Source organism: Palaemon carinicauda, chromosome 4 (assembly GCF_036898095.1).
Source record: "Palaemon carinicauda isolate YSFRI2023 chromosome 4, ASM3689809v2, whole genome shotgun sequence".
In the NCBI taxonomy this organism is placed as follows: domain Eukaryota; kingdom Metazoa; phylum Arthropoda; class Malacostraca; order Decapoda; family Palaemonidae; genus Palaemon; species Palaemon carinicauda.
In genome coordinates, this window is record NC_090728.1 from 181,287,247 (window position 1) to 181,299,936 (window position 12,690).

The 12,690-nt window shown below is 38.9% G+C and overlaps 1 protein-coding gene across 1 annotated transcript in view; it reads right to left on the reverse strand.

Moving 5' to 3' along the window:
* LOC137640257 (uncharacterized) overlaps positions 1–12,690 on the reverse strand; it is an 84,902-nt gene that overhangs the window by 16,616 nt on the left and 55,596 nt on the right. The window contains exons 10-13 of the mRNA XM_068372847.1: positions 9,253–9,385; positions 4,432–4,501; positions 3,760–3,909; positions 1,712–1,854 (exon numbers count right to left, since the gene is read on the reverse strand). Of these exons, the coding sequence (XP_068228948.1) occupies positions 1,712–1,854; positions 3,760–3,909; positions 4,432–4,501; positions 9,253–9,385 (496 nt within the window). The remainder of the gene's footprint in view (positions 1–1,711; positions 1,855–3,759; positions 3,910–4,431; positions 4,502–9,252; positions 9,386–12,690) is intronic.

Genomic DNA, 12,690 nt, shown 5'->3' on the forward strand with positions numbered 1-12,690 from the left:
GCAAAGCGTCTACTCCAGACTGTCTAGTCTGCTGTGGGCGAGTAGAGGTATCCACACTGGGTTGCGGAGGTTGACGCACCGCGTCAAAACAAAACAACTTAGGTTGTTGTTGTAACTCGCGAACGTCAACGAAGGTTCCGTGCGTCGCTGAACGTCAACATGCGGCTGGCAGGGTACACTGGAACGCATGGGTGGCGGGACTCTCACAGCTGGAGTGCGGGAGAAGGTAGCCTCAGCGTCCACTGGACGCACAACCGTGGGTGGTTGTAGGCTAGAGGTTGGTGCAGCGTCAACCTTCTCCGCACGAAAGTCCTGCATCAATGACGTTAACTGTGCCTGCATGGTCTGCAGCAAAGACCACTTAGGGTCTACAGTAGCAGGTGCGGCAACAGACGGTGTTACTGCCTGATGCGGTACCGCTTTGCCTCTCTTAGGAGGTGAACAGTCATCGGAAGACTGCAGCGAGTCCGAACTGACCCAGTGGCTACAACTGGGCCGTTGGACTTGCACGGAAGGGACCGACTTGCGCTTAAGAGGCCGCGAGACCTTGGTCCATGGTTTCTTCCGAGAAACCTCTTCCGCAGACGAGGAATAAATGGGCTCTCTCGTTTTCGTGTGGGTGGGGCGATCTTGGTTAGATACGCCCGAAACCACGGAGGGAACGTCTGTTCGCTGATTAAAGCCTCTCGAACCCTTTGGTCGTACGACATTGCTTCTCCCCTGGGCTTGGGAGCTTGCAAGAGGTCCCGGACTGGGAGGACGACAGGCACGAACAGACGAACCCTCAAGCGCAACACTATCTACAACACTTTCCACAACACTACCACTCACTTTGTCACTACCCACTGCACTCTTACACTTCAACTCCTTGACGTCTGCCATGAGTTGGTTACGATCACTCGCCAATGACTCGACTCTCTCACCCAGAGCCTGGATGGCACGCATCATATCTGCCATCGAAGGTTGTTGAGTGCTAGAAGGGGGATCAGGAGCAACCACTACAGGGGAAGGAATAGGTTGTGGGGCATGAGGAGAGGAAAATTCAACGGAGCGAGATGAACTTCTCCTGACTCTATCTCTCTCTAGCCTACGTGTGTATTTCTGGAATTCGATGAAATCGAATTCCGAAAGCCCAACGCATTCCTCACATCGATCTTCCAATTGACAGGTCTTATCCCGACAATTGGAACAAACGGTGTGAGGATCGATAGAGGCCTTCGGAAGACGCCTTGAACAGTCCCTAGCATTACATTCCCTGAACTTAGGGACTTGAGAAGGGTCAGCCATTTTGAATTAGTCAAAGGGGAATTCAAAATCTATCCAAAGTCGTCAACAAATAATCCAAAATCAACAAAAGAATGCAAGGATGTATTGAAGATAACGTCTGCAAAGCGAAAGCTCAAAACTAGAAATGTGTACTTCACCAAAATATGTGAAAACCAATCCAGTAAGCAACAGCGAATTTAGTAGGTCTTGCCGGTGGCACGACAGAGAGAAAATTGAGTTCTGTGTTTACATTGAGTACTGAGTACCTGCTCGACAGATGGCGCTGTTGAAGTACACCCCCTACCTGCATAGCGATCTCTGGCGGATTTCGAGCGTAGAGTTTTTCTGTCGGGCAGCAGAACTGCAGCTTATATAATCACCGGCTAAGTTTAATATTGATAAAAGGAATATTCAGTAACACAAAACCAATGGTAAAATCACTTACCGTATCAGTTCCTTCGATCTTTTCAGGCTGCTTGCCGAAAAAAAAATGCTTCTTTCCAGAATAGATTTCATAAATTTGTTTGCCATTAAAAACGGCAATGCGTGGCCTATACTCCTGTATTTTTACTTTCAAAATCTTGCTTCCTGAAAGAATTTTTTTCTATTATTAAATTTTCATATTACTGTATACACTTGGTAAAAACGGCATTTTATTCAGAAAATATGTAAAGACCTTGTTTAACTGAATTAAGGGAAGCTCAAAATTAACTTAAAATATTCATGCTTTACCAATATTCTTGTAACAGAATCCTGAATAAAGAAAAAATATTTCCTGGTCTAGGGCACTTTCTTGTGCTTGTGGTAATCCTAAAATTGATATTTGTTCAGTACAATAACAACAATAATACAGGCTTTTTTTTATAGCCCAAATGTCCCCAGGTATATGATATACATTTTCTTTAGTCTTGAAGACAAACTGTTTTAAGCCAGCCCCCTTATAGTTTAAGTACAACATTTTAATTTGATGGTTTGTTTACTCTACCTAATAATGATAATAATAATAATAATAATTATGTCAGCAAAAAAAAAAGCACAGTAATCAAGATCGACTGCTTAAACAATTGCATCTTTGATCCAGTGGTAGGTAGTAACTTATCCTCCTCTTTGTGTTATGCAGAAAGCATTTTATATACCAGGAATGAGAGGTGGGCAATTATCATAAAGCTGACAGATTTGTAAGAAAGAATATTTTATGCTATGATAACTAAATTTGTTTCATAACTACTCATCAATTACATTGATCCTAAATCTCAATTTTGGTGGAGGTCAGGAAGTTAAAGCGTCCTCATCTTTGGGATGGTCAAATGGATCCTGTGGACCACATGGTGGTAGCACTGTATAGCTAAGATACGAAGTAGCCAAAGTATCTTGTGGTGCTTCAAGTGGATGAGCACCCTACAGGTTGTAGGTTGGTCAAAACATCATCGACTCATTAAAATACTACCTTTAGAGAGTTATAAGATCCTTTAAAGACTGGTCCTGACAGTTCAAAGTTAGATCCTTCTTTAGGTACGGGTCCTTTTTTTTTTTTTTTTTTTTTGTCTATACATAATCTGACTATTCTGGCATATTCTTTACATTTTTGCCTCTCCTTACACAACTAAACATAATAGACTTTAAAGCCTTACTATAATACTAGTTAGCTATTGTAACTGTTCAGTGGCTATTTCCTTACATTATAAGAACAGAAAAGAATCTTTAGTTAGGATAAGCATCTTTTATCAGGGTAAAATTCTCTGAAATCAAACCAACACTCTCTTGTCTTGAATAGTGCCATGGCCTTCCACTGTCTTAGGTTAGAGTTCTCTTTTTTGAGGATATACTTGAATAGACTTTTCTGTTCATTTTCTCTTATTGTTTTTTATTTTCAAACTGTGCTGGGTTGTTTTATTATAAGCACCAAAGATGCCTGTTGGTTTATCAAAAGTTACCTTTTCCTCAACATCTTATCTTCTTTGATCTTCATTTTTAAATTCATCACTAATATTTTCCGCTGCGTATATAAGCATGTTCATGTATGTGATCTTAATCCTTTTGTCCTTTCTCTTATAATTTACATATTATTTCTGTTTCTTTTTCTGTACTAATTTGCTTTCCCATTTCTTTCCATAGAACAATTAGCATTTGCTTTTCTAACCTGGGTTTCAGCTTGGCTTGTAATAATTATCATAATAATGATTGCAAACTTTTACAGAAATGAACCTGTGTGTGTAATAGATAATTTTAAAAATTTATTATAAACATATTTTATTATGCTGAAATAGCTGTAGGAATTCTTGATACATATGTAGGATAGCTCACTAGTGTTAGCAAGATCAGCTGACTGAAAATAGTTGAAATGAGGGAGTAGGGGTTTATGAGCTGGATGCCTAAATTAATCAAGACTATAAACCTACATTTTTCATAACATTCATAATAAAAAAAGATTATTACTGAAAATAGGAAAATGAGTACTTACAAAGGAAACAATAAAATTTAGATTTTACAAACCATCTTGCATTTCCTTCTTTGAAAGGTCTGTTGAACTTCTGGTGGTCCGCGCAACTACATTTGTGAAACCAATGCCATAGTCCAGCATTCGAAAATCATCATATGCATTGAAGGGTTCAGGGATAAGTCCAGATAAGAACATACACTTCCCTGAAATTATATTCCTGATTATTATTGCCGTACACATACAGAAACTAAATTGCACATGTACTTTAATCATTCATGTGAAAGTTTACTTTGATTTTTTTTAACTTGAGAATTGGCAAGCACACACACTATGTGTCTATACTATATTATTCTAAACTATATTATACACGGAATCAGCATTAACAATTAACAAAACGGATCATATATTTTTTTTTTATTTGCTCAGTTCTCTAAAGTAATTTATTGAAATTTGCCCCTCAAGCTATCAAAAACATATGTATACATTGCTTACAGATTTTAAATGACGACAAAAATTAAAATGGAATGGATTTAGAAAGCTTCAATGACAACACAGAAAAACCATATTAGTGTAATTGGATAAATTATTATGATTGGAGTACAAAAGAAATTGGTTCCAAATGCTGTAGTGAAAATAAATTGATGCAAATGAAAGAATGGACATAAAAAAGGCATAACTAAGATATGAAACTGTAAGAACAAACAAAACAGATTCACTCTACTCACAGAAATGATTGCCAGGTCCTGCATAATGATGTCCCACATGAGCTGCGAAGAGCCCCGGGTTTATCCCAATCTAGGATGGAAATTTAAAATGATCCTTATCAAATTTCCTTAGAATAATTAATTCATGGAACTCTGTTTACATCTTTATGCATACACAAGGAAATGCATTATAGTAATACCTTGGTAGCAGGAGGTAGACATTTTTTCAAATTAATAATTTATTGCAAACAGAATCATATGATTAACTAAGAATAATTAATTCATGGAACCTTTTTACATCATTATGCATACACAAGGAACTGCATTACAGTTGTACCTTGGGGCAGGAGGTAGACATTGTTTCAAATTAATATTTTATTGCAAATAGAATTATATAAGTAAATACTTTTAAACATGAAAATCATAAAAAAATATGCTTTTGTGCACAAAGCAATCTAGAACAACTGAACCTGAATATAAACACACTTTATCTATCCTTTTGTAGATATAACCATCAAGTCACTTTGAGGAATTAGCTTCAAATGAAAAAAAACTAATAAAGCATTTGGCAAAACATTAGTTTTTATGTATGACATAAAACTGAATTTTTCATACAAACCCATTATTACAATTAAACCTATTTACAGTATTGAATTCCTCCAGACATGTCCTCAAATGTTTTGTGGACAGAAACTCCAGAATAGCTAGAAAAGTGTGCACCATGCACACCTGAGATCCACTGATGAACAAACTGCCTTCCATATTATTTTGACTAAATGGACAAGATCTAACAGAGAGATGGGCGAGATGGTGACATCTATATGATTTATATGAAACAGCTGTTTTTAATATAAAAAATTGAATTTTTAGGACTATGAAGCGTGCAGTAAGAAATGATGAATGGACAAGTACTGAATTAAAAGCTCAAGATAGATATGACGCGGAATCTAATTGAGGCCTTTTGCAGCAATAGACGTAGGAGGAGATGATGATACTTATATGTTGTTTATATTGCTTCTTCTCCAAAAGCTCGGCTTATTAACACTCATCACTTAACTGTATAAAAAAAAATGTCCCATTTTCTTGCCTTTAGTAAAGTAATGAGATACTGTGGCAGTTAATTGCAAGAAGCAAAATGCCAGGTCCTTGGTATTTAAGTTTCTCTGTTACCATCAGTACAATTCAATGCACTATACCCTTCTTCCAGATTGTAAGTTCTAGTGCATCTTAAGTTTTCTTCTTCTGGATTTACCATTAAACTACTGCGCAGAGATAGTTCTGTGATTTAAATTGCCATCATTAGTTGGAAAAGCAGGATGCTGTAAGCTCGAGGGTTCCAAGAAGGAAAATAGCTCACTGAGGAAAGTATGATTGTGAAAGATATAAAAGCCAAGCCGCAGCTAAAGGCTAAGGCTTAGATCATAGTAAAGCGTATTTACGATCTCCGGTGAAGCCGGAGGGAGAAGAAAGGTCCTGAATAATTATTGTGAATAATAACACAATTGTAATAACAATGGCTATTGTGGATATGGCCGTGGCCTGAGACCGCAGTAAGGGCCACCGGAGGGTCGTATCTAAACAATATGAAGCCCGTCCCATGTAGTAAACAATATATAAATATAACAATAGAACGAAAGTCATTGAGAATCCCTCATGGCGGAGTAGAACTCAAGGCGGAGTGGAAAAACGTTCATAACTACTCCCGAGCCGTAACGGGGAGAGGACGAAACACAGACCTAAAATAACGCTAACTATTGAAAAGTAACCAAAAATAAATAACTCGTAAGTTATCATACACCCGTAGGGGGAGAGGTGAGGGAGGGAGAACCCGTTGAACGCACAAAACGGAAAACGGGAAATCCGCTCACCCACCGGAGCTAAGAAAGAAAACGAGAGAAAGGGGTAACTCGTGACTGCGAACAGAAAACGGGAACCCCAAGCTCTCGCTCTCTTGGACACAATATCAGGACTAATAATCACACAACACTATTATAAACGTATAAAATAAAAATGTACATCAAGATAAGACTACGAACGAAGAATAGCATCTGCTAAAACCTAAAATAAATAGCAAAGTCGAGTGACGACCGGGGCGGATACTAAACAATAACAAAGCTAGAACGCTATCTTGTTCGTAGGCTGGACTTGCTAGCAAAAAGTACCATGAGCATAATAACGCAAAAATAATAACGGTTCCAAAGGCATAAGGCCAGGGACTTAACCAAGAACCTAAGTGACAGAGTACTAAACGGGCAGACAAAGATGAATTCCCAAGACAAGTGAACAAACAATGGCCGCCGTGAAGGGCCAGACGGGAATAATAAAACAGACTATACTGGATATAAAACAAAAGCCCGGTACTATAAAAAGCTGTCAAAACAAACTATGGTACTTAACATTGGAATGTGTGAAGATGGAGCTTCGGACATGACGAAATAAATCCACGAATGTTAAAAACGCCGAGAGCACCACAAAAAAATTTCACACTAACGAAGTCCAAAAAGAAGGATGTTGTTCGGATGGCGCTCGCGTCGGGGCGTGGGTGGTGTGGCGCTGGTGGGTTGGCTAGGGCCTTTGTATCGGCCCATCCCTTTGACGAAGGAATTAACTAAATGGAAGACAACCTGTGAATAGTGGATTTCATGCGCCTTTGCTTTATACACGACACCCAAAAGGTGCTCGCGCGAGGGTTGTAACCTCAGCATTCCATGCTTTTATCTTTCTCTGGTATAATTGGAAGGTTTTATCAGAAAAGGTATATAAGAAGGACTCTTTTCACCGGGCGCCACAGGTCTCTCCCCAGAAATAGATTTTTCCTTCGTCAAAATCCCTTAAATAAACTATATGGGCTGTAAAAAGTAATGAATAATTATATAAAATATCTTGAGATCATTAACAACGTTAAAATAGATCTGTCATGTATAAACAATGAAGAGAGAATAGTGTGCCTGAATGTACCCTCAAGCAAGAGAACTCTGACCCAAGACAGCGCAAGACATGGTACGGAAGCTATGGCACTATCCAATACCAGAGAACAATGGTTTTGGAGTATCCTTCTCCTAGAAGAGTTGCTTACAAAAGGTAAAGAGTTTCTTCTTCTACCCTTACCAAGAGGAAAATAGCCACTGAACAATTACAGTTCAGGAGTTAACCCCTTGAGTAAAGAAGATTTTTTTTGGTTATCTTAGTGTTATCAGGTGTATGAGGGAAGAGGAGAAAATGTAAAGAATAGGATAGCCTATTTGGTGTGTGTGTGTGTGTGTAGCCAAATGAAAAGTGAGCCATAACTAGATAAAGAACCAATGTAGTACTATCTGGCCAGTTAAAGGACCCATGAACTCTCTAATGGTAGTACTGTATCTCAATTGGTGGCTGATGCCTTGGCCAACCTACTACCTACACTCACTATATTTCACACGGAAAAGTATGATTTAGACAAGAAATGGCATTGAAGCTCAAAATGAAGATTTATAAAAGAGTTATCAGGGTGACGGGAGGAATCACCGGTGTCCCTGACACTGAGGGCTCCACCATGCCATTCACCACTGGCACAGAAGAGAGGTAGCCTTAGCTACCAGCTCCCTCAACAAAGTCATAGAGGGCCTATCTAAAAGACTCAAGGAATCCCAAGACTTCCTTACGTCAAACTTGTCGTCAGCAGTCTGCATGGAGACAGGCGAAGAGCTTCCAGCTTCTAAAGGGGTGTGGCAAACACGTGGGGTACCTGGAGATTGAACCAGGGGCGTATGCACAGTGGCAGCATGCACACCCACTGGGGACACCGAAGCAGTGAAAGACTTCTTTGGTGTCCTCTTAGGCATTGCTTAGACACACACCGGCGAAGGCTTAGCTTTCTTCTTCACTTCACAGGAGATCATGAACTGCACTCTGCATATGGGGATGATTGTGAACAATTGTGCCACCTGCAAGAAGCATAGAGGGAATGTGGATCTACAGCCAGGTTACTCAGAAACCGGTTGCAGTGTCCACCTCTCCACTGGCAAGTATAAATCTTGCTTATTCATATCCATCACTAACAACCAAAGGCATTCACTTCCTGAAAGAAAAAGAAAATAAAGTTTGATTAGGGACAATTGCGGTCGAAACAAAAGTGGGGCTAATCCGGCTGGTGGGATGGTGGGGCTAATCCGGCTGGTGGGATGGTGGGGCTTCTCACCTGCTCCTTGCACTTGTCGTTTAATGATTGTAACGACCTTTGCTGAAATAATTTCCCTTATTAAAGGACGATAGTTTGTATTTTCATAAGAACAAAGAATACTTTTATTTCGTTTTCTCTTTTCCAACTAATTCAATCATGGTTCAAGGAAAATTTCAGTTCCTTTAAGACCTCCTCTTTAGTGTCTATAATTGTTGGAAATTTGAGTCTTTATACTCTTTATTGGATAACCATTGAAAATATATTACATTAAGTCTATCTGATTCCGAATGACCATAATTTAATTAGCTTTTTTCCCAGAGGTCTGTTCTCAATTAGTATTAGTGTAAGTACTATGACTGGCTATTGACAGTGAAGGGCAAAACACAGGGATCCACCAAGCATAATAGGCCATACATATCATATAACTACGGTTTCATTTGTTTATAACAGCTCTACAGCACTCGCTTTGTTTACCTTCAGTGAGCCATGTGACATAAACTCGGAATTTACTTTGTGCATGAACACTTCCTCATGGGCTTATTCTTATTTTGTGGTACAGTACTGTACTGTACAGTACTAGTAACCATAGTTTCATTTGCTATAATACATACACATTGCTAACAACTCCCAATAATGTAAGGCAATATATCTCTAATATAAAAATGAAAAAAAGTCAAACTTACTATCAAGATATCCAAATTGTGAGCAAGATGGTCTGGTAAAAACTTTTGCAATACTATTTCAAGTGGAATTCCATCAAAACGATCATGCTTTTTTCTTGGTTTCTCACACTCTCCTTCAGAAACCTTCTTATTACTGAAAAGGTGAAAATACAAGATTTATAAATACAGTACAGGTACCTTAAAATCATAACACTTCTAAATGTAAAGAAAATTCCTTAACAGACTATATATCTGATTTTTCATGTACAGTACAGTAGTTGTTCAATAACTTTTGTTGATAACAGATTTAACTAAAACTTTTATTTTTTTTTTGGTTTTGGTATTCCCTAGGGAGGTAACATACTACTGATGCAGTGTACTACGTACTACACATGGGACCTCACCCTTACTAATAAATGATTTCACTGTTTCTGAAACACTAAAAGTTGGATGCATGCCAACAACATTTGTTACATGAAACGGTTAATAGAGGGGGACGCAGGCAGTCTGAAACATCCTACGGTTAATAGAGGGGGACGCAGGTAGTCTGAAACATCCTAGGGTTAATAGAGGGGGACGCAGGCAGTCTGAAACATCCTACCTTCATAATTAAAAAGAATACAATATTGTACAGTCAGATATCTGTCTTCAAGGATTTTGTCTTCTAAAAATTCAAATTTCAAATAACAGTTTTGATTCTTCGCTGACCTTCATGGCATCATCTCGGTTAGAGTTGCTGTGCAGCGCAAATTTTTTGTTCCACTGCTTTTTTTCTTTACTTTTCACCTCTCCTACTGTACAGTATATTGCTATTGTAATAACACAAGGCTATCCAGAATTGCAATAATAATAAAAAAGAAGTTTTGACAAACAAAAAACTTATTTTTGGGAGGTGCCATGTGGTCTCTAAGGACTTTTCTGTGAAAGGCTAGAACAGGAAATCCAATATGACATAAATACCAAAGAAATATTATCTTCCCTGCTTTAGGGCCAGTGTATCAACATGTCAAGCACAGGCTCAATGTGTATAACGTAGACCAGGGAGACCCTTGAGTTCAGGCCTTATGTAGAGAACAGGAGTGCCTCAACATCCCTCCTGGCCTTCTATTTTTAACCAAAAATTAAAAGCCTCTCAAGTGGAGGGATCCTTTTCATATCACAACTTACAGTCAAGGGATGGCTACCTCTGTCCATTATCTACCCTGCAAGCATAACTGCAGAGAAGGTAGTCGGTAGTCTGTTTTTAAATACCCAGACCAACAAGCCCTTTCTACAGAGGCTATCTGTATTCTAATAATCACCCTCATCAAAAAGGCAGACCTTCTCTCCATCCCCAAAACCCCTGATGAGAGAAAAAATACCTTCATCACAGGAATTTTTTGCTAATATGCAATCTTAGAACATAAGAGTATTTATAAGACACTACCTTGAACGAATCCAAATGGTACATCATGCGCGAGTGGTGCTTTGCTTATCCATGGCACCTACAGGAGGTAACCCAACTGAAGAGGAAACCTCTCAATTTCACCCCCTCAAAAGACTGACCATGATGGCCTTCTAGCTTCCCTACGGGGATCTCCTATGAATTGAGTTTCAACCAGGTACACAAGAAGCAATATTTGCTGGGTTGGAGACGAGTTTCTATTAGGGTCTACAAGGCTACTCTAATTTTTCTCTGGTAGTAGTTCTTGGAGACCACATAACAAATCAACCCCATAAAAGGGGTTTTGACATAGGAAAACCTTATTTTTGGAGAGATACTGTTGCCTTCGTAGCCTCGTGTAAGGAAGGGAGGCATATGGGCCTTGCTACGAATGTAAAAGATAGCAGTCAAGAGCATACTAGTGACCAGGTAGCCTCGGCTCCAGTACCAGTATTGGTTCACGGCGACGTGTCATTGTGTATCCAACGTATTTCACCATAAGAGGTGCTGTGACACATGCAATTGAGCCTGAATCCATTGGTCTTCTTCACCATGTCTGTGGTGTGCACATTGATGCACAGGCCCTAGAGCAGGGACGACAATATTTCTGTAGCACTTTCTTGCGTACTATATAATATTCTCTGTTTTAGCCTTTCAAAAGAAAACCCTTGTTCCATATCCTAGTTGCTCAATTAGACATCTAGATTGCGGTCTAGTCCGAGTAAGTAATCCGAATCCCTATTCAGTATCCCTCATCTCACTAAACTATGTGCCTTTAAGCAACAATGTTCTTCATTTTGAGAGATGGTGTTTCATGTTGTAGATGCTCTTAAATTTTCATTTAACTGAATTTTTGTGAACATTTTTATTGTTGGTGATGTTTCGGCTAAAGCTGGGTGATTACATCACGTTCCGGATGACTATACCATACCCTTTTTTTTCATTGTCATTGTGCGACATAAATACCGTCAAAAAGTTGTGTAAAACAATGTAATGTTAATATTATTTTTGTATTGAATATTTAAGGATAAGCAACTAAGTTCAACTGAAGTAAAGAGTGGTATTACTGTACTGTACTTGTTTGCAATTATTGCTTCTCTGTATTTAGGGGCTTTTTTAAGTATTATCATTCCTAAATAAAAAAAAGTAGGTCTTTTACCCAGCCTTATTAAAAAAATGATTTAGTGCCGAAGGTCTCTAAGAGGTTCTTTAAGTTTTTATTGAAAGTTTGGAAAATTTTGAGATCAATGTTTTAAGTCAAATATAAAAAATTATTGGTACATTTGGGAATATCTAATGATATCAGTTTATAATATGTTTAGAGAGGTTCATTTATAAAAGAAAAAAAAATACAATTCAACAATAGAAAATTTGAAAGTTATAATAAAAATGTTCAGCACTGTGTTACCTATTAGAGAATGTCATAAATATCAAAGATTTTAAGTAATTTTTATTTTTCCTAACATACTTACCGAGAATTACTTCCTTAGGAGAGTCACTTGGTGACCTCTTTCTCGACCATTTTTGGCGCCGATATCCCTCACCCCGTACTCCATACAGGCCTACCCCCGCCGCCACAGAATGCGCCCTGAGGGCAGGATTAGGTCAGGTCACTGCCTCTCTGGGCGATTCTCCTCATTCAGTCCGCCGTATAGCCCAACTTGGCAATGGAAGGATGGCACTCGGGGACGGAAGGGAGGGCCATTACCCGGAAGTAATTCTCGGTAAGTATGTTAGGAAAAATAAAAATTACTTAAAATTTTTGATTTGTTCCAACACGAATACTTACCTCGAATTACTTCCTTAGGAGACTTATACTTTAGGAGGCGGGAGTGCTATTCTGACACTTGACTAGGCACGTAGGGCCTAGAGGGCTATGGAATGCGGGGGCCTATCAGAGTATGGGAGTGAGGGTAACTGCGCCACCTTACGCTATTACCTAAGATTTTACCTCTTAAAAATTCTTCTGACGATTTTCTCCGGATGTAGTCGCGAAGAATGTGTTATCGTTGGGTACAGCCTCTGGCCTTACCGCT